Source organism: Labrus mixtus, chromosome 16, assembly GCF_963584025.1.
Source record: "Labrus mixtus chromosome 16, fLabMix1.1, whole genome shotgun sequence".
NCBI classification, from domain to species: Eukaryota; Metazoa; Chordata; class Actinopteri; order Labriformes; family Labridae; genus Labrus; species Labrus mixtus.
This window is the reverse complement of record NC_083627.1, coordinates 25,577,092-25,598,355: the sequence shown is the minus strand read 5'-3', so window position 1 is coordinate 25,598,355 and position 21,264 is coordinate 25,577,092. Positions and strand designations below refer to the sequence as shown.

The following is a 21,264-nucleotide window of genomic DNA, read 5'->3' as shown; positions in this document are numbered from 1 at the left end:
TTTTTACTTTTTGGAGGAATTAAGGGGCTCCCTGGTAATGTATATTATGTCCAGCCTCAAAACGTTTGAGCAGCTTGCCATGTGTGCCTCTTATCTCGTCTACATCATATCTCCTTGACACATCGGTGATAGGAAGACAGTTTATTATGCTGCGGCTCCTTTAAGAAGCGGGCAGTGGAGTTTGCGTTACCAGGACGACAAGTATTGACAAAAGCGTTCGGCTTTTGGTCTCTTTGCAGTACAGTGGGAGAAGGTGTCCAAACAAATTGCAGCAGGGCAACAGCGTGAATTTACTATCACCTTGGGAAATAATATGATTTTATTTGTTTAGCAGACTAATTTTAAAGCATTTTTGATCATTACATTGAGTTAATATGCTGCTTGTCGACTGACAGAACAGGAAGCAACGCGGCGCCTAAGTAGCCTAAAGGTGGACATGGTCTCATGTGGGTTGCCAGACAAGCTGACATAATTAATTTTTTTCTGTTGCGTGTGGAAATTACCATTCTATTACACGCTGCTGCTTTTATCTAAATGCTTTTACGCTTGTTTTCCGGGAAATACAAGACCATTCATCTCGCTCAGAGATAACCAGAGAATGTGGTAGGTTACTTATTTCCTCATAAGGACTCAAAACAACTGCTTTTAAACAAAATGAGCAAAACGTACGAATCAACGAACGTATCAGAGGTGGAGGAACACATTTCTCTGAAGTATGAAATCAAGAAAAGACTTGGAAAAGGGGTGAGTGTCTTTATGTTTCTTGATTTTAGTGTAGCCTATTTGAAGTAGTTACATTTAAAGTTAATTAACTTCTTGACAAGACTCGAATGTACAAATGGGTTGTGAGTAGCCTACGCACATTTTCAGTGCTGTTTGCAAACCCCTCTTCACACAAATCTTCTAAACCTAATGTTACCCACGCCAACCTCATCTAAACTTAAGCCGCAAAAGAAATTCTTGAAATAACACAGACTTAAGGTCCTCAGTGAATACCAGTGTTGCAAGCAAGAGGTTTATTTACTTTGGCAGGACTTGTATGCAAATCAGCTGACTTGGGTGGACACTTGTTCCCTCTAGAGTCCAAACCTCTTTGTTTTTCCTCCACTGGTTTCCACATGACTAAAAAATTGCCTGCTTTCTTTCCATTGACTGTCCACAGAGACTCACAAATTGCACCTCGGGTTCAGATGGCTAGGTAGTAATTACGACATAGACACGTCAGATGATCCAACTAGACATACCTGAGGCTGGCAGTGACTCAGGTTACGCAGCTGTTCAACCTGTTTACATATGACTGCTGTGGTCCTAGTATCCTGTGCAGGGATGCTTTAGGAGCTGAACAATAACAACAATAGTGAGCAGCAATATGCAAACTGACTCAAGGGTTATAAAGCACTTTTGCATGTTTAAGTAAAATTTGTTTTGTTACAAAATGCTCCCTGCTAAACTTCATCTGTATTTGCCGTCAGAGACAGTAGCAGCAGCAGTGTGCCGCTTTTTATGAAACTGATCCACTGCCTCCAGTGACAGCGTTTACTTTATTGTGTTTCTACAATAACAGTGTGCTCTCATTGTTGGCTCTGTTCTGCTTGATATCAATGTCTTAATCAGCAAACTCTCCCTTCACCAGAGTCAGTGCTGCAGTGAGCTTTGAGGACACAGAGGTCATGTCCTTTTAGTTTAGGAATACTGTGATCAAAAGAGATACATTTAAAGAACTTTAGTGGCCGACATATACTTATTTTGAACCCTGTCCTTGAATTTGACATTTCTAAGGCTGAAAAAAAGTAATTATTTACATTTTATAATGAATAAATCCTAATTCTTTCTCAATTCCTTTTGATTTTGTCAGTGCTTCACTTTGTACGGATTGTAGAAGTGACCATATGTTGTCTAACAAGTTTTTTTGTCCCTGTCAGGCTTACGGCATTGTATGGAAGGCAGTTGACAGACAGACGGGTGAAATTGTTGCTGTAAAGAAGATTTTTGACGCCTTCAGGAACAGAACAGATGCTCAGGTATGTGTTTGATGTGTCAGTTGTTTCTAAGTTCATTCATTATTACATCTATTTATCTATGGTTACAACAAGCCTTTGTGACATAATATAATATACTTAAAGATGAAGTAATGCTCGCCTGTGACGTGTCAACTGTTCTGTATGACTTGGGTTCATGACCTATTTGGATCTCTCACCCATGTCGATTGAAAGTCAGGTGCTAGAACCTGAGAATTATGGGTGCATACTTTGAGGCTAATTTGAAATGTATCTCGTTTTGCAGCGGACATTCAGAGAAATCATGTTCCTCCAGGTAACAAAAAAACTTTATTTGATTTAGATATTTGGTTAGTATCTCTTCTGCCTCCTGGTCTCAGTCTCTCTTTGTTCAGTTTCTTTCTAAATGTATTTTATATACAATTTATTTAATTTGATTACTTGGTGCCTCTTCCGTACATCAGTGCCAAAATCAGTGTTTACATGATGGGTTTGTTTTCTTCAATATGTTTTAACTCAGTTAGGACTTCTGTATGATTAAACTGGTGGGCATTTGGTGTGCAGGCGGCAATTATTTACTACATTTTTTATGACTTTGCCTTAAATCCTTGTGTAATGTATTCCTGTTCCACTGGCTATCTGCTGACTTACACTATTGTGTCCTTCAGCTGTGCCACTGCCCCCCAATCAGCTGCTTTCATCTCACACTGAAACTCCACTGTGTAACCACAGGGTTTAAAATGACTGTTATGTAACCTGTTGAACTTTATTTACACAACACCTGCCAGTTGTTACAGGTCAACTAGTAGCCAGAGTGGGAAGTGTGTGTGTGTGTGTGTGTGTGTGTGTGTGTGTGTGTGTGTGTGTGTGTGTGTGATTTCTGTGGCTTAAAAATTCTGTTCTGTGTTTTGCAGGAGTTTGGAGATCACCCTAACATCGTCAAACTTCTTAATGTCGTCCGGGCACAAAATGATAAAGACATTTACCTCGTCTTTGAATACATGGGTGAGTGATCAAAGTTCTTGCATCATGGTCACAAACTTTGCTTTAAGCAAAAAAATCAGATATGACGCATGGACACAGGGAAGAGTAGCTTTGAGATGTTTGACTTGGCATTGAAAAAGTCTTGCTGTGTGTGTGTGTGTGTGTGTGTGTGTGTGTGTGTGTGTGTGTGTGTGTGTGTGTGGTTGGCTGGCTGCATGGTCTTACTGCTGAGTCCACAGTTTGGCCTCCCCTCATCAGCAGTCCAGTCCATGACTCTCTAGCAGCCTCCTAGCACAGATTTCAACTGTTTTGCTCTTTTTCATTTAATTACATATTTGTAACACTGCTTGGTTGAAATGATTGTCTTTTATGATTATGAAGCAGAATGTTTTTATCTGTAAAGAGCCAAAATGACGATTTTATGTATACATTTTTTTTTTATGAGGATTTAACTTTGTGTTACTGGAACTGTCATGTAATCGTCATTTTTTGTACTCTGGTTCTACAAGATACTGACCTGCATGCAGTGATAAAGAAAGGAAGCCTACTGAAGGACATCCACAAATGTTATGTGATGTATCAGCTCCTCAAAGCAATCAAATACCTGCATTCAGGAAATGTCATCCATAGGGACCAAAAGGTAAGTCAGCTGGAGAACATTTAACAGGTATAACAAATATTTTGTATGAAAGGTAATACGAGAAGAAGTTTAAATTATTAAAGTTATAAAATACATGATTTGATTGAAAGAAATCCCAATTATATATCCATATTTAATTTTTTATCTTTAATGTATAACATATTAATAACTTCCTTTATTTCTGTGTTGAGGTGTTGTTAAGGTTGTTGAGTGTAACATCTGGAATATGGCCTTTATTTAGGAATGTTAAGGTGCTCTGCAGCAGGTGGTATTTTCCAAAAACTAGTTGAGATCTTTTAGTTGCTTGTTTTAAACAACCAATTTTCTCCAAATCCAAAGATATTTAGTTCACACTAATTAAAAACAAAGAAAATCAGTTCAATTAAAAAGATGAAAACGCTGAATATTTGGCCCTTTGCGGGGAAAATACTGTCTATTAATTGATAATTCAAAAAGTTCCTGAATAATTTTAACATCAACTTCTTAACTAATATCAGCAAAACATCAAACCAACATTCTGTCCAAAAAGTATTGGGTCTGAGTTCTAACATTTGGTAACATTTGGCTGAGGTTTTCTAACATAGCTAACATCATCTAACATTCTAGCATAGATCTTTACTAGTTTTTCTCGTTTCTATCCGCCTAACCTCTCTCCCCCTTTCCCTCTTCCCTCTTCTTGTAATTTCTGTTCTCATACTATTTTCACTCTAAGGTGAAAATCAGACATTCATTTTCTTTTTGAGTAGTGTTTCTCTTGTCTGTGTTTTTCACAGCCTTCCAATGTGCTGCTCGACACTGATTGTGTAGTCAAGATGTGTGATTTCGGATTGGCCAGATCACTCAACCAGATCCAAGAGGACAGTGGGAATCCAGCACTGACGGAGTATGTGGCGACACGATGGTACAGAGCCCCTGAAATCCTGTTAGGATCTGCAAGGTATCATTTATGATGAGCATCTGTTGCCAGCATCTGTATCCTCTATGTTTGAGCAGGATTTTTATTCCAGAGAAAGTTGTTTGGGAAAATGACCAAGTAGACTTTACTTTTTCCAAAGGTACACTAAAGGTGTGGACATGTGGAGCCTCGGCTGTATCCTTGGAGAGATGCTGCTGGGAAAAGCACTGTTTCCTGGGACATCCACTATCAACCAAATAGAAAAGATCATGAGTGCCATACCACACCCCAGCCCAGAAGGTGATTAAGTTACACCTACTCAGCATAATACATATTTTGTTTCTATGAATTAATTAAATTATTTTATATTTTCAGATGTTTTAGCAATCAAGTCTGAATATGGATCATCTGTCATTCAGAGAATGTTACTGAAGTAAGATTATCTTTATTTCCCTCTGTACACAGAAAAGATGGATACGTTCTGTTTTTACACATCCAAGAAAATATTAAATGTTGTATGAAATGGATTATGAAAAGAAATGTGTCAATAACCAGTAATGCACCATTTGCAATTAAACGCCTATTAATCACTTTAATTACATGTAGACACAGTCGTAGTTGAAAAAAATAAATCTTTCTCGTCAGCCAGCAGCTCAATGGTAGGTTAGCCAACCCTATTCTCTGACCAAACTTTATTTGTGGTTGAGTTGCATTGTGGGAAACGTAGGCTTCAGATTTCAACAGGGAATAAAAATACATTGAATGAAATTCATGATATCTCTAGGCACTGCCACATTGATTTAGATTTTTTTAAAATCTTTAACATCGTGAGTACAACAGTGTTATACAATGCAAGCTAAAAAGCTGGAGCGCTATTAATACATCAGTCTTCCGTCCTTTTACCAGACCACAGGTGCCTTTGGAGGATCTTCTCCAGCCATCTGTGCATGCTGATGCTCTTGATCTGTTGAAAGGTTTGCTGGTTTTCAACCCAGACAAGCGGCTGACTGCTGAGCAAGCCCTCCAACACCCATATGTAGCCAGGTATTAAGGACTGAAAAATGTAGATTCATTTACAGCAAAGGATTGTAGAGATGTCGTATTTATTCCCTGCTCATTTTTTACTTGGTTGTATAGCATTAGCTGCTTTTTCTGTGTACAAAATCTGAATTTTTTCTATATTTTACATTTAATTTTGTTAAATTGCTTTAGTTTATCCATTATTTGATCCTCTGTCCCCGAAGGTTTCACAGTCCAGCTAAGGAGCCAGCTCTTAACTATGATATAGTGCTGCCTTTGGATGATGATGTACAACTATCCGTGGTTCAGTACCGCAACAAACTGTATGAGGTATAATATGAGTCATGAGTGTACAGGAAAAGTAAATGTATTCACCCAGCAGAGAATAAAAGCTATTTTTTTTCTTTACCTTTAGATGATATTGGAGAGAAGAACGAATCAGGGCATGCTGATGGGTAAGATGATTCTGCCAAGGGATGGAGGCTGTGTCAGGGGTGAGGAGAAAACCAGTGTGAAGGATGAAACAGAGAGAGATCCAGAAGAAGCAAATGGCAATGGAGATTACGACAAAAAGACTGCTGAGATGGACCTCCTGCCCTCACAAACAAGAATCACTAAACCTGCGAATGCATCTGTCCAGCCTGCTGTGGAGAAGACAAGTCCTTTAGCTAGTGGTGACTTGGGAAAACTCACATATAACCCCATCACTCATGTACCCAGTATGTATGAATGTATATGTGTGATGTGTGAAGGCTTGTTGTCAGTAGTGCAGTCCTAACCAAAATGTTAAATGTTTGTAGCATATTTCATACGTTCTCTGATCAGATAGATTCTCTTTTTAGCTTATATTTTAGGTTAGGTTCAACATTCAACATTAGACTTCTTAAAATAAGGTGTTCAAAACATATTGTAACAGTAATATGAAAACTCTGCACTAATTTCAAAATCCTTAACTCATCTAATACCAAAACCTCTAAACAATACAGCTGAAAATATTTTTCATTTATATATCATCTAACCTCGTGTAAAAAGTAAACTAATCACATCTGTTTTAACTTGTTACAGATGAGTTTGTTCGAAATCCAGTTGGTCTACCTCATTACTACCGCTCCTCTTCAGCCAGCAGGAGAACAGCTGGACTAAGCAATAATGGCAATGCAACACCATCACCAACAGAGGGCACCAATCCTAACATAGTGAGCAGCAAACCACAGTCCAGGTTTTCTGTTGCTTTGATGTAACCTTGTTTTCTTTGGCTTATTGTCCCTTTTTTGAGGTAGTTGAATTCTTTCTCTCTTAACACCTCTGTGGTTCACGTAGTGTTCTGTCTGTCTTTCCGTCTCTTTAGTCTATGGACCAGATTCTCCAGCGTGGTCGCTCAGCTCCTGTGACCCACAACCGTTCCTTCTCCTTGACCTTAAACCAAACCCAGAACAACCCGCTGGTTCGCAAGGATGACACGTCCCTGTCCTCTGGGCTTTCTGTCACATCGGCTCGCCTGGTCAGTCCTCTGCATCTCAGGGCATGTAAAATATGACTTAATGCCAAGATGCAAAATGAAACCCATGTACATCCTTGATTAAATATTAAAGAAAACATAAGATGGATAAAAATACATAAGCTATGAGGCTTCACTTAGATTTAGAAGGGATTGCTGTTGTTGCATTGCTAAATTACTTTTTCCTTCTATGCAGAACCAGCGTTCAAACACCCAGACCCGTGAGAGTCAGCCACCGCCACGGTTCAGCAGGAAAGTATTTCAGAGTAACTGTAATGTTGCAGCTGCAGGTGACCCTCGTGCCAAACTGGGCAGCTATTCTCAGGCCTACGGTACCATCAATAAGACTGAACTGGACAATCTGCTTCGAAGCCGTCCTTACAACCAGTAACTGTTGTCAAGTCAGGGGGTAACATAAGAGCTGGGTGGCATGTGTGTGTTTTGAACACACAACAACAGTTATCCTACAGTTTTCCTGGTAGGACGATGTTACATGTGTGGCAGATGTTGTATACTGTGTAGATGAAATGCCTTGCCTGTGACTTAATTGTACAAATTTATATTATTATTATTAAATTTATATTATCATTGTACCAGCAACTCATAAAAAAATGTACTTTCAAATTTGAAAATGTAGCTTATGATCTAGAGGCTAAATGTTTTATAAACTTAAAGCCAGTTCTCAGAATAATTGTAAAATATGCAAATATTTGTTTGAATTGATTGTATGCAACAATTAAGTGCTTTTCATGTAAATGTAGCAGCAATGCACCTTTTTGTGTCTTTTGTGTACAGAAAGAAAACAGATGAGTGTTTCTTGAACCCAGTTTGTTTATTGCTTAATAGACAGTGATGACAGTAGCAGTAAATAACCATAAAGTTTTAAAATAAACATTGTTGAAAATGCTCAAATCCTTAACCTTTGAAAAACTTCAATGCAGCTAAACCTCAACTGTTCTGTGTATTAAAACTGCCCCTGCTGATATTAAATTAATTAAAATGGTTTAATACTTTTGCAAATAACCTGTAAGTAGAATTTTACTTTTTATTAAGTTTAGGAAGACATAGTTTAACTTCTTCAGACGCAGGTAGTCAAGTCAAGCCCAAACAAGGTATCAGGTCTGATTGAAAAATTACTAATGGGGAAGGAAAAGAGAAAAAAATTCATCTTGCACTTATCATTGCTTTTTAGTTAAAATATAGGGTAACATAACCTCTTGTGGCACTGAACAAATATTTAATTCAACCCACACATAAACATAGAAGAAATCACTTTTTGGTGGAATAACTGACAACCCATAACATCTGAAACAAAAAAGTGACTCAGTGAGGCACAGTTTAGGTAATGGGATGCTGCACTGCCTAAAACAATGCAGCATGGGATTTGTAAAATGTCTGTTTTTTCAGTAACTACAACTGTCAGATAAACCAGTTTGAAGTTACATAAATAGGCTGCGTCACTACACCATACTGAACTCTCCAGATTATTCTAGATGTTAGAAAAAGTAGCCCAGACCGTTATCTTTTTTATCACAAGACCCCTGGCGACGCTATGGAAAATACTGCGTCATGATGTCAGGCAGGGCAGGGGCTCATTTTGTGTGCTCATATTTATAATCCATGTTGTCAAGTTGACCGTATCAAGCGGTGATTCCCTGATTCCCACAAACCACGTGATGAGTCGACGTCGTGTGGTGTCGTCAGCTGCTCTCGACCCAGTTGTTCAGTCTGAGTCCTGGAGCCGGAGCAGGTGGAGGGACAGCTAATGTCGGAGGCTACCCTGAAATAAACACTTAAAAAGTAAGTCGTTTGGACTCATACTAAAAAGTGTAAGGCGTGTGTGTGCCTTGAATTAAGAAATAGTGTATTTTTTATATGCTGAATGTGCGACTAGTGAGCACATTTCTTGGCTAGCTCTGGTCGGCATCTTGCCTGTAGCCAACTGTGACCAGCCGTCAGCAGAGATAAACAGCGGTATCATAAAGATGTCTACAGCAGGAAAACCTGCATTATGTAGTTACAACTACTCTAAGAAAACACAAATGGCTTTAAAAAAACAACCTCTAACCGAGCATGGTAAACGTGGGGGCGCGGCGTTTGGTCTTTGTCCAAAATAATACGCTTACCTAACGGGTTCATCATGGCGGATATTTGTAGTCAAGCAGTAATGTTGAGCGATTATCAGACTTTTTTTACGCAATGGCGATCCTGTAGCTTGGGGTCATTTAAGTTAGTTTGACGGTACAGCTAGTCACAGTAATGTCGCATTAATCTGTGGTGCTGAGGCCTAGATGGAGGGACACCCCGCTGCAGATGCAGTGTGAAAAACGAGGCTCATTGTTTATGTTGCATCAATGTTTCTGTTTTGGTTTCCAGCCTCTTAAGATGTCCTGCCATCCCTTTCAACCAGATTACTGTTCAAGTATTGTACATTGCATTAACGTGATTATTGTGGGCTCTTAGACTGTAAGCGATAAATGTGTTTTTAATTGACCTAGCAGAAATTGCAAAAGGTTATTAATTTGTGATATTTCTATATGATAGGAAGAAAAAGGTTTTGGGTTTATTTCTTAGCAGAACATTTTGAAATTTGTTGTGATTCGAGCTTCCCAATTCTTCTTACAGTAAACTGAAAATCTAAGTTCATTTGAAGGTTTTTGGATGCTAAATGAGGCTTTATTCTTTCACAAAATCATTACAGGCATTCACTTAATCCTAGAGTTATTAAAAAGTGGAAGATGTCTATTATTTCTAGACCTAATTATTTCTATGTGCATGATAAAAAAAATAATTTACAACAATTTTTCTGTCCAATTTTGTCCAATTTTCTAATTCATACTGTATTACACAGGAGGAGGTTTATTTTTTATTACTATTAAAAAAAAACGTTATTTGATTGTTTAATAGTGGGCTTTAGTCTAACATTTGTTCTTTTTCTCAATCAGATATTTGGCAGCTTTTTTGACATGAAAATCCATTATTTACATAATATTTTATTGAAAAAAATACACGGTTGAATATTACCTAGTTCCAGCTTAAAGTTTGAAGCGAAATATCTGTTTGTGGACTATTTGTAGACAAAATCATCTTAAAAAACACATTAAGATTCTATCATAGTGTTGGAGCAACTATAAAAAATTCTAATAATAATAATTAGTTTTCTTAACTTACATTTCAATTTTCAGTTAAGCGAGGGATTTTAGTTGAATGTATTTTAATTGTTTTAATAAAAAAGTTTTGAGAGAAGAAGTGATGACAATTCCAATAATATATGTAAGTGGGTGTTGTTTGCCGTTTGTGTCTTCATCTAGCTGTCAAACACACATTCTTGTTGCAGGTGAAGAGTATTGCATTTCTTATGCTGCTATGGAAATCATTTCCTTAATTCATGCCCTGCAGTGTTATAAATGTTTCTTCATTTTTCAGAGAAGTAGATTTTGTACACTAGACCTGAAATGATTCCTTAAATCAATCAAGAACCCCAGTTTCTTAAAAGCCTTGAGGCAAACTAATTGAGATTTGTATTTTCTTGAATCAGTGAGCCAAGAAAATCAGTATACAGCAGTATCTCACTTTCACCAGGTTTTCCTGGCTTTTTTTTTTTTACAACCAAGATACTTTCAATTTGTCAAAGCATTTACTTCTTCTAATTCCAACATACTTGCTAAATACAACATATTTTGTTTCTAAAATAATGTTCATTTTATTTTTGATTTTGTTTGAAATCAGTTGTAATTAGAGGATAAGCTAGAACAATAAACAGTCAGCAGTAGATAGAAAGTGAAATAAGATGTTCTGACAATTGTAGTAGTATGTTGCAATACTATGCTAACTTACCTAAAGAGCAGCTGTCTTTCATAAGGCGAGGAGGTGTTTGCAGGTTTAACGCAGCCAGAGCTGCTGCTGACAAGGCTTGTCACAGGAACTATATCCTCTCAGACTGCTGCATCGGCTGGCAGACACAGTGTAGGATTTATATAGCATAAGTGGTTTAAGTCACTGTTTTAAAAAGGACACACAATATGTATTGTTTGAGAAACTTAGCCTCTTTTGAGGTTGATACAGTGTTAAAAAAGGCATTGGGAAACTTTTTACTCTACATGTAGAAAACGGTCCTAGCACACTGAATTTCACAGCATGTCACCATCAAACAACATTTTTATATATATATAATATTGTACAGCCTTGAATATTTGTACAATAGTTTGTTTAAAGCTTTAGGGTATACACAATTAGCAATTGCAACATTTTTTTAACATCAGACCTGTGACTTGTTTTGTCATCACATTATTTTAACATGCTAATCTCTGTATAACCTCATGAGCACCTCTTCTTTGTGGGTCTGTTCCTCTTTTGTTGCTGAGTTTCCTGGTTTTGCTCAGGCATGCATGTAGCATGTTCTTTATGGGTTTGTCGAGGTATTGTGCTAGCCTAATTGTGTTAACATGGCTCTATGGCTAAGCTTCTGAATCCTTCCTTTAACCTAATTCCCACTAGCGATAGCTATCATGCCCAACACAGAGATGGTGGCAGACCGTGGCACTGTTTTGTGCAAGTGTAAATTACTGTATTCACTTTTACTTCACTGACACCAAAGTATACTATTGTGGTGGTTGATTTTGTAGAATGAATGGATAGCAGAGATTACACTTTTTAAAGCATTTTATGTATTTTCCTTTAAAACACTGTTCTACAGTTTTAACATTTTATATACCTATAAAATTAAGTCCTCTTTTAGTGACTACAGCTGCACATGTATAATGTCTCTAAACACATTCATATGTTACCAAAATAACAGATGAGATGGCTGTCTGTTTAGCTCTTGTGACTTCATGCATCTATCACCTTTAGTACCCCAAATCCCTTGGCCAAATGATGTTTTACAGTGGAGGTAATTCATCATTCATGGATAAAGCACTACAAAAAGACCAGTACAACTTCATTAAACACTGAATAAATACTGAAGTCACTTCTGGTGAACTTAAGTTAGAATCTGTATGTGATTGCTAACATTTAGAAACTTTGATATGAATTCAAACTGGTGATTATCAATTCTATTTTAATTAATTTCTTCATGATCATAGATTCTTTAAATGGACATTGGACAGGGAGTGGATCACATGCTTTGACAGTGAGTGTTACTGATTAGTTCAGGAGGCTTGGGTTATTCAGTTATCTCTGGGTTACTTCAGTGGACATAGATTCTGTCCTGTGTTGTGTGAAGTAAGCAAACAACCTTTTATTGTGATCAACACCAAAGGGCTAGGTGTAAATTTGACAGTAAAACACAGTTCAAGTAATTTAGAAAACATTGCCACACAAAGTGTACTGTATTCCCATCTTCCACAACCATTATCCTGAAGGCCGGGAGGGATTTGACTACACATACGTTTCATCTGTAATAGTCTTAACAGAGACCGTCATTGTGAAGCAGTGCCAGCACTCACCATGTTTATTGCATCCTCTCTTTACTGTCTTGGTGATAGGCTTGACAGGGATCATGAGGATACACGAGATGTGTTTTCTAGGACGAAATAGAGCAGTGTTGCATAATGCTCTTTGTGAATTCAGTGTGGCCTGGAAAAGGAGGCGAAAGAGACTTAGAGAAACGGAAAACCTAATTTTCATCAGTCTAATCTGCCACTTACCGGTAATTGAACTTTCTGTGTTTAAAAAGACATAACTGAGGATGTGCTTGCTTGTGTTCAAGTGCATATGAATGCACTTGAATGCACATACAAATTACTTAATACTATAAAGCAGTTGTTCATACAGAACTGGCCTATGCACAACTTTTAGGGTGCAACCATGCAGCTGTCCACAAAAAGCTTTTCTTTTGAAGTCAGCAATCAGTGGAATTGATTTTGGCTCGAAATCTGTCCAACAGAAGATTTCCTCTGGGCACTGCAGGCTTTAAAATTAAACATGAACAGCACATTTTACATCACTTATCAACCTTTTGAATCTGACCTCACTTGCTGAGAGATTCAGAATTTTTGTAGTTGTACTTCTTTGTCATGTGTGTGGAACTTGAATTGGCATTTTAGGTTTCAATGGAAATGCCGATGGTTGACCAAGGTTTTGCAGGTTGCTTGCAGGGAGGAGGAGCACTGCAGTAATGACCCACAGGTCAGGCCTTCTGCAGGAGCAAATCAGATTAATAATACATTTGGTTACCAAGGCACTGCATCCATGGAAACACAACCCGCACCACGGTGGACAATGTCTACCATGTCCTTTTGGTATCGTCTATCCCTGCTTTTACTTATCTTTTAGGCCATAATGTTGATTAAGCAAGCCAGTCAAAGTTTAATTTAGGTGTGACTTTAGCCTGTTGTGAAACATATCAACAGAAAAATTATTTAATTTGATCACTGGTTGAACTTACTTTTTAAGTTTCCTATTGACAAAGCACTTATAAATGACTTCTTCCACCAAACTCTAGATGAGTGAATAATCAGTACCCATATGAAGTGCTGAATGGGAGAATAACCCTCGTAATTGCATGTTTGGCCAGTCTTGGTGCAACAGCATGTCCTTTCACAATCCAAAACATTTTGTATCCATCCTCCTTGAACTATTTCCTTGACACAAAATCATTGCAAGGTTGGCAAGCTCATCTTCGCAGCCTCAGTTTTCCACATCCTGAAGGCTGGAGGTGTAGGGGTCGACCGCTCATGATGCCTTTGATAAGTACTCATCAACATCAGCAAGCCCCAAAGGGGGCTTGGAGTGCGAGTTGGGAATCAATGACATAGATAAATAAAATTTGACATCATTTTGAAAAAGAGTAAATAAGGCCATAAACAAAGGAAAACTGACATAACAAGATAGAGTAGATAGAATGTGGATTGTCTGTAATACGGAAATGTACTGTAGCCCTGCCCCCCAACTCTGTCCTTTTCTCGTGTTAGTTTGGTTGCCTTTCACATTTTTTAATCAGGCTGATGCAACGTTTGTATCTCTTCCAGTTTGGTTCCAGACAGTTTGCACTTACATTTTTTTCGCCTGCCTTCTTGGACTTTTAAGATGTGGTACAGATGTTCTCACTGTATTGATTATCAAAGTTCTGCTGACATAAGTTATGGAATTTCTTCATACCTGATTAATGTATATTTGTGCTGCATAGAGATGTTTTAACCAAACTCGTCCTAATTATTGTTCTCCCCTTCTTACAGATTCTTCTATCTGCTGAGTGATACTTCAACCAAAGCATGTCTCAGGACAAGAGTGGATACCCTGTTATGGGTGAGACCAACCCACTTCATAACAATGTCTACGGACCCCCTCAGCCTGGTTTTGGTATGCCCCCTCCCAACTACAGCCAAGCCCCAGGGGGACCATACCCACCAGCAGCTGGCTATGGGCAGCCAGGCTTCCCCCAGGCAGGCCCAGGTTTTGCCCCTGGTCCCTACCCTCAGATGCCTTACCCTCAGATGCCCTACCCACAGGGACCCTACCCACAGGGACCCTACCCTCAGGGGCCCTACCAGCAGCCAGGCTTTGCTGGGGACCCAATGGGTTAGTATAAAACTGAAGATATGAGTTATGATAACTTTCCCTTACAAGCCACCTTATTGTTTGTTAGAAACATCTAAATCATAAAGGTGAAGCTTCTTATGCGCTGTTTTGATATTTTATGCAGCTGACATTATATTGCACTTGTAAGGCAGTTAAATGCACCCCATATTGCACAGCAAACAGAGCCTCTGTGCACCTAGAGGTGATTGCGCGTATTTGAATGTTACACAGTGCAGTCATTTAGATAAATGGTCTCCTTTCTGTGCAAATCAGCCTCCTTGCAAAACAAGTGTCCCAATTCACTAACGACCACTCACAGTTAAAAGTGGGTAACTGCGCTGAAGTTACCACACAGTCTCAAAGTTATGCAAGTTTTTGTTTGAGCCTGAATATCATTAGAGTTATATGCTTTATGAATAAGATGAGACAGAGCAGATAGAGGGAGCAAATGATGCACAATTCTTTGGAGCACTTTGAATCGCACCCGTAGTTTAGGATGATCGTTGTGATACGTGTTTTGATTTATGTTTGAAGTACATTTGTTGTCAGAGTTGTATTGACCAATGACGTATCAGCAGGATTTGGTGTATTCAGATTAAACTATCCGTGTAGAAAACCATAAACAAGCAGAACGCTACCCTCGCCAATGACATACCAGCTCCCATTGAAGATGTTCTTATGATGATTTATTTGTCTCTGTAAACGGATATCTGCATAAAATTGAAGCTAACATCCATTATAGATCATTTAAACTTTTGCCACTAATTTGCTCGACGCTGTGGTTGGTGTTTAGATTTCCTGACTACCTGAAACGCAACAAAAATTATCAAACCAACCTTGATTCAACAAGCAAACATGTTTTTACAAATCTGCATCGTTAAACTTAATTCACTTAATAAAACACATTGAAATTGGTTTCTTTTTCGGGCTCATAGTGCTTAAGGGAGCCAGAGTGAAGCTGCAGTATAACTTACATTCTGCCGTTGAACTCAGACCCAATAGATGATGAACGGGTGCTTCTCAGGGATGTTATGGACAAAGAAAACATAGAAAAGGAAGTCATGCCTGGAAGTTATTTAACACTAACCTCTAGCTTCACCAGAGTTATGGCGGAATTCACGTCTGTTCTCAGAGGCATATATCGTCTGTCAAACGATGTTTGCCAAAGGTTTCTGAAATTGCTTTAGACTAGACTTAACACAGATGACTGGGCAATCAATGAGATGATCAATAATAATCAAGAGTGTGCAGAAATGTCACAGAATTTGGTCAATTTGTTTGGCCTAGTTTTTGCCTGTTGATTTTGAGTGTGTTTAAAACTTACTTTTCTTCTTGTTGTTTTTTCTCCAGCACCAGCAGGTAGCCCTGGCTACCATGGAGATGTGCCTCCATCTTACTATGACAACGACGAGTTCACCAACTCTGGTTTTGAGGATAAGAACATCCGACAAGCTTTCATCAGAAAAGTAGGTCCTTTAATACATATTTAAATACAATGCCTTTGTTAGAGAGACAAAACAGTGGATAGAGCCGTAAATCAGGGAGAAAGAGTGTGGGCAATGACATGCGGCAGTTCACTTTGAAGACTGTGGACTCTGCACATGGGGTGCACAATCTAACCACTAGGGCACTGACACTCCGCCACAAGCTCCCCAATACATTGAATATGTTATTTGAATAAAAGAATTCTGAAGCATGTGGTATAACTTAATGTAAACATTGGTCTCATTTTTCTATTCCACAGGTGTTCATGGTGCTCACGGTGCAGCTGCTGGTCACTTTCTCCTTTGTTGCCGTCTTTACCTTTGTCGATGATGCCAAGCTTTTTGTGCGACGTAATCCCTGGACGTACTATGTGTCCTACGCAGTCTTCTTCGTTTCTCTGATCACCCTCAGCTGCTGTGGAGACTTCCGTCGCAAGCACCCCTGGAACCTCGTTGCACTAGTAAGACGGTCATACTGTAGTAATATGGACTATAAAAAGTTATAGCTTGATCATTGATCTGTAACTAAATGTATATAGACTGGTCTTCATTTTAGATTGTTTAATAATGTGGACAGATGGAAACTATATATTGGATATCCAATGATCAAAGACACCCCTGATTAAAGGCTTCAAATAATCTTCTGAATCTGCAACGTGTAACACAAATGTGCCATAAGTGATGTTAAGTTTCTGTGTCTTGCAGTCCATCCTGACCCTGAGCCTCTCCTACATGGTTGGCATGATCGCCAGCTTCTATGACACAGAGACTGTCATCATGGCTGTGGGCATCACTGCTGTGGTCTGCTTTACTGTCGTCCTCTTCTCACTACAGGTAAACACAAAGTAACAGCTTCTTAAAAAAAAATTAATAATCTTTCCACGCACACAGGCAGGTATTATCCCTCTGGGCCTTTTGTCATTTTATGGGTTTTAGAAGCAAAAGGGAAATGTTCTTCTTCTGTTTTTCATCACAGTAAAGTGTTGAACCTAGAAAGCCTCACACATTACACTAGCCTCTGAAGGCACATTCTTCACAGCAACTAAACAAACAAAATGAATTTAAGAGAAATTAATGCATATAAAGGCCTTAAAGTTGTGTTACTGACCTTTTATCAGAGCATGTATTTTCTAATCATGTCTTTCTCTCTCTTCTCCCCCCCTTCTTTCCTGCAGAGCAAATATGACTTCACTTCCTGTAGGGGCGTATTGTTTGTGTGCCTGATCGTTCTGTTGCTCTTCTCGATCCTCTGCATCTTCATCCGCCACAGGATCCTGCACATCGTCTATGCTTCCCTGGGGGCCCTGCTCTTCACATGCGTACGTTTCACACTTACTGCTCTCCAAAAGTGGAAGCCTTTTTCAAGTCCCTTTCAGTTTCAGTTGGCTGCTAAACATATATTTCGTGCAACACTTTTGTAATTCTGACTATGTTACTGGAGCAATGAAAATATAATTTTTCAAAGGTCTGATCAGTAAATATATTATCCAGTTGTGTGATTGTGTACTGATGTGATAAAGGCGTCCAGCCGTCTGCTTGCAGTAACTAGATCCTCATCATCATTGGCATACAGATGGTTTTCCACCCTCCAGTTAACTGTAATCTGCAAAATAAGGGATCATTCCATCTGCAGAAGGTTTAAGAATATAATATAAACCAAGTTGGAAAGAGATTAATGCTTAGCAAGAGGAAAGTGGGACGCTCACTGTGATATTAAGATCTAAATATATGACCATGCATCATGAGAGCCAAACTCAACCAAAACATCTGTTAAAACACTGTGAATAGACGAGTCTTCACACAGACTAAGAAGATCACAGACTAAACAGTAAAAGAATTGAATCCTTGCCGTGAATCAATATAACAGGAATGTGTGCCTATACATATATGATAAACTTCTGCAGCAAATTGTATCTTAAAAGTATCTTACATAAGAATAAATAATTTACTAACTGTAAATAATATCTTAAGATGTGCAGCTGTAATATTTGTATGTTATGCAGTAATGAGTTTGACATGGCAATGTGTACATTTAATTATGGTGTAAGTTTAGGACAGTATTTGGATACATGTGGTGGATTAACGACAGTTGGGAAAACTAAGGAACATGTCATTCATCTTAGGTCTGCAGTGTTGAAATCTCTTAAAATAACTAACCAGCCTTTTTTTCTTCTTCCCTGCAGTTCCTGGCTGTGGACACTCAGCTGCTCCTGGGCAACAAGAAGCTCGCCCTGAGTCCAGAGGAATACATTTTTGCTGCCCTCAACCTCTACACTGACATCATCAACATTTTCCTTTACATCCTTGCTATTGTTGGACGCTCCCGTGAATGAAGCTGCACCTTTACGTGAACAGGGGAGAGATAGAAAAAGCCTCCCTGTGGCATACAATTCTGCTCAAATACCCACTTATTTCTCCTTTAACCTTTTTCACATGATACTCTTAGAATTTTAAACATGTAATTTTGTTTGAAGAAGATGCAATATGTCTTAAAAAGCAGCTGAGAGGGTCACTATTTATTGAACACAAATCTTAGTGACAAGTGTTAAGGTGTGTCTTTTCCTCAATTTAGACCACTCTGCTTGCTGTAACTGTCCTCTGCTTCTACTAACACAGAAGGCTACATGATGTCACCATTACCTACCCCTGGCACATGCAGTATGAAATATTCTGAGGGTGTCTGATACGCCACCTTGTCTTGCTGCAAAGATAAACCAGAAAAAAGAGCAGGGAAGATATCAGTAGAGCTCGATATTGATGTAAACCAGCTTTTCCAGAAGAGCAGATTTTAGTGCTAGAAATACACTCCGCCTTTAAGCTGTCTATTTTCCCTTACTTAACCCTCCCTTTCTGCCTGATGGTGTTAAGTAACTGCATGGCAACATTGGAAACACCACTAAAGATGTGTTAAAGTTATTACCAGAGGAATACCTCTAGCTTGCTTGTCACAGCTGTAAATAGTTTATGTACTACTGTATATGATGCCAATACCCCCTGCCCCTGAGAGGCATGCTGGACTGAGTTATTTGGATGTGTTGCTCTTTGGGAGAAATATGCTCTGATATCAGAACTTTGCTTACCCAGTACAGTAACTTTAATCTTTTAATGGCAAAAGAATGACAGTAAATGTTGGATGTATATGACACACGTAAAGCTATATATATTCTTACAGAATATCTTTTTAGAAGGAAGATACACTTTGTTTTGAAATTATTTCTATGACTCCCTTCCCTTCTTTCTTATTTTACTATCCTCAATAATTTCCTGCCGTCTGGCAATTAATGTGAAGTGACAATTAAGTGCTGTTTCCTCCCCTGTTTACCACTATTGTGAAGTTTTCATGAAAGTATTGGAAATGTTGACCACTTTAATGGCAAGCTATTCCTAGTTTCAGAACTGGTGACACCAGACTTGAAGGAAATTGTAATTATAACTTATCTATTTATTGAGGTTGATGTAGATAACAATGTTGCTTTGAGTTGCAATAAGCTAGTGTTGAGGAAGAAATCCAGAGCTGTGTTACGAAATTTACAGTCTGAATTTCTGATGCTAATTCTGGAAACGGAACTTACTGGTTACACTCTTGCTCAGCTAAGTGAAATAAGCAAGAGAAATCAGTGTGAACCGGAATCCAAAACCCATAAAATTGACCTTGATTAATACATTGAACTTGTAACTTCTGATTTGATCTTTCATGTCTGGCATGACCCTTTCCAACATTTGCATGTGCTGATAATGCACACTTTACAGGTAACCCTATTTTGGAGAAACACAGTGTTGTTCAGCAGCCCTATTAGACTTTTTTTTAAACTCATGTTTGTAACTAAATTAATGTGTATGTGTATATAGAACTCTGTAGTGGTTTGATGTGTAAAGACAAAGTAATCTTGGTGCTTTGTAGGACTGTTTGCACTGTATATTGGCATTACATCAAGGTAGAACTGCATTCCTTTACACTGCTGTTCGCTTTTCATTAAAACTGATATAATGTAAAGGTTTCCCTTTTGTGGTCCCTTCTGTTTCAATAGTTTGAAAGGAAACTGTACACCAAGATTGTCTAACAAACAGGGTCTTTGTTAAGACATTTTCTGAAAACAACTGAACTTTGGTCAATAATTGACATACCTGTACTATAATTGACTTATTGTAACTGCCCACAAATATGAAATCAGTTGATAGGTATGTTGACCACAACATTAATATTACTATTTGCAGTACCATGTCATGATTTGTCCCATTCCTGGTCACTTCTTAATCAAACTTAAGGAACTTTATTTATGTCATTTCCATACAATTTCTTGACAAATAGTTAAGGTTAACTTGTGGAGGTAAGATGTGGCGGGTTGTGTTGATAAATGATTAAACATTTATAAAGCTGCAGTTTTATGTTAAGTTTGTAAGAGCACCGACATGTACCACCGTGGTGTCTGCGCGCAAAGTGTTTTTGGCGCCAAACGTCACCTTAAGTCGTCGCACGCCCTTTCATTTAGGATTGGAGGCTAACTTAAACTTTCTTTATCGATCTGCATAGTTTCCAAAGAGACTCCCTTGACTGGACAGACATGAGCGATTCGGCAGGTTAGACCTTGTGGATTTGAGTAGAACTACGAGCAACTAAATATGTTTGTTTCTGCTTATTAAAAATAAATAACTCGAATAATTATTTGAGATGACAGTGTTTGCTAGCTACTTCATAAAAAAAGTGTTTCCACCAGCTAACTACTTACCATAACTGTTAGCAAGTAGGCCTACTAAAAAAAGAATAAAACCAGTGGCTTAATATTATTTATTATATTATTTACATTTCTTTGAAGCAAGCCAGCACTCATTTATGTGTTTAATATTTGACCTATATTTCAGTTTGAAAACTCATTTATATTTACTGTAGATACAGTAATATTTACTTCGGGAGTGAGTAAATATCTTAAATATCTGAAACTATCTATCTTTAAATCTGAAATACCAAAATGCATCCCTGCTTAACATAAACATGCAAATAAAATGCCACATTTTGTGCTTACATCATGCTGTTCAACATGGTAAGAAGGTAAGATTATTTTTCACTTTTCTAACAACGATTTTGTGTGGTATAGGATTCAACATTGATGAAATCATCAATACTACACCAGGGAGAGGAGGTAAACTTGTCATAGTTGTAAAAAAAATTAATTAATACAAATTACACTGATACTGAAAAGTTGTTGATGTTTTCATCTGTTCATCCT

The 21,264-nt window shown here is 38.2% G+C and overlaps 2 protein-coding genes across 2 annotated transcripts; both read left to right on the top strand.

The window, feature by feature from the left end:
* The first annotated feature begins 214 nt into the window (after nucleotides 1–214).
* On the top strand, nucleotides 215–7,953 carry mapk15 (mitogen-activated protein kinase 15). Its single transcript, XM_061058972.1, has 14 exons — nucleotides 215–744; nucleotides 1,923–2,021; nucleotides 2,284–2,313; nucleotides 2,912–3,002; nucleotides 3,491–3,621; nucleotides 4,395–4,558; nucleotides 4,677–4,816; nucleotides 4,892–4,949; nucleotides 5,423–5,560; nucleotides 5,761–5,866; nucleotides 5,952–6,255; nucleotides 6,602–6,732; nucleotides 6,885–7,037; nucleotides 7,231–7,953. Exons 1-14 carry the CDS (start codon nucleotides 655–657, stop codon nucleotides 7,423–7,425), a joined length of 1,830 nt encoding a protein of 609 aa, XP_060914955.1. The 5' UTR covers nucleotides 215–654; the 3' UTR covers nucleotides 7,426–7,953.
* Nucleotides 7,954–8,678: 725 nt separating this feature from the next.
* grinaa (glutamate receptor, ionotropic, N-methyl D-aspartate-associated protein 1a (glutamate binding)) lies at nucleotides 8,679–20,033 on the top strand. The gene is made up of 7 exons (XM_061059611.1): nucleotides 8,679–8,834; nucleotides 14,213–14,555; nucleotides 15,906–16,021; nucleotides 16,300–16,500; nucleotides 16,745–16,873; nucleotides 17,215–17,358; nucleotides 18,223–20,033. The coding sequence occupies exons 2-7, from the start codon at nucleotides 14,249–14,251 to the stop codon at nucleotides 18,370–18,372; spliced, it is 1,047 nt and encodes a 348-aa protein (XP_060915594.1). The 5' UTR covers nucleotides 8,679–8,834; nucleotides 14,213–14,248; the 3' UTR covers nucleotides 18,373–20,033.
* The last annotated feature ends 1,231 nt before the right edge of the window (nucleotides 20,034–21,264 follow it).

What these genes read in the sequence shown, in the direction of transcription:
- mapk15 (XM_061058972.1), top strand. Translation starts at nt 655, where the DNA reads ATGAGCAAAACGTACGAATCAACGAACGTATCAGAGGTGGAGGAACAC. An exon ending in AGAAAAGACTTGGAAAAGGG is followed by an intron (nt 745 to 1,922) that starts GTGAGTGTCTTT and finishes TGTCCCTGTCAG; the next exon opens with GCTTACGGCATTGTATGGAA. An exon ending in AGGGCACCAATCCTAACATA is followed by an intron (nt 6,733 to 6,884) that starts GTGAGCAGCAAA and finishes CCGTCTCTTTAG; the next exon opens with TCTATGGACCAGATTCTCCA.
- grinaa (XM_061059611.1), top strand. Translation starts at nt 14,249, where the DNA reads ATGTCTCAGGACAAGAGTGGATACCCTGTTATGGGTGAGACCAACCCA. An exon ending in GACAAGCTTTCATCAGAAAA is followed by an intron (nt 16,022 to 16,299) that starts GTAGGTCCTTTA and finishes TCTATTCCACAG; the next exon opens with GTGTTCATGGTGCTCACGGT. An exon ending in GGGCCCTGCTCTTCACATGC is followed by an intron (nt 17,359 to 18,222) that starts GTACGTTTCACA and finishes TCTTCCCTGCAG; the next exon opens with TTCCTGGCTGTGGACACTCA.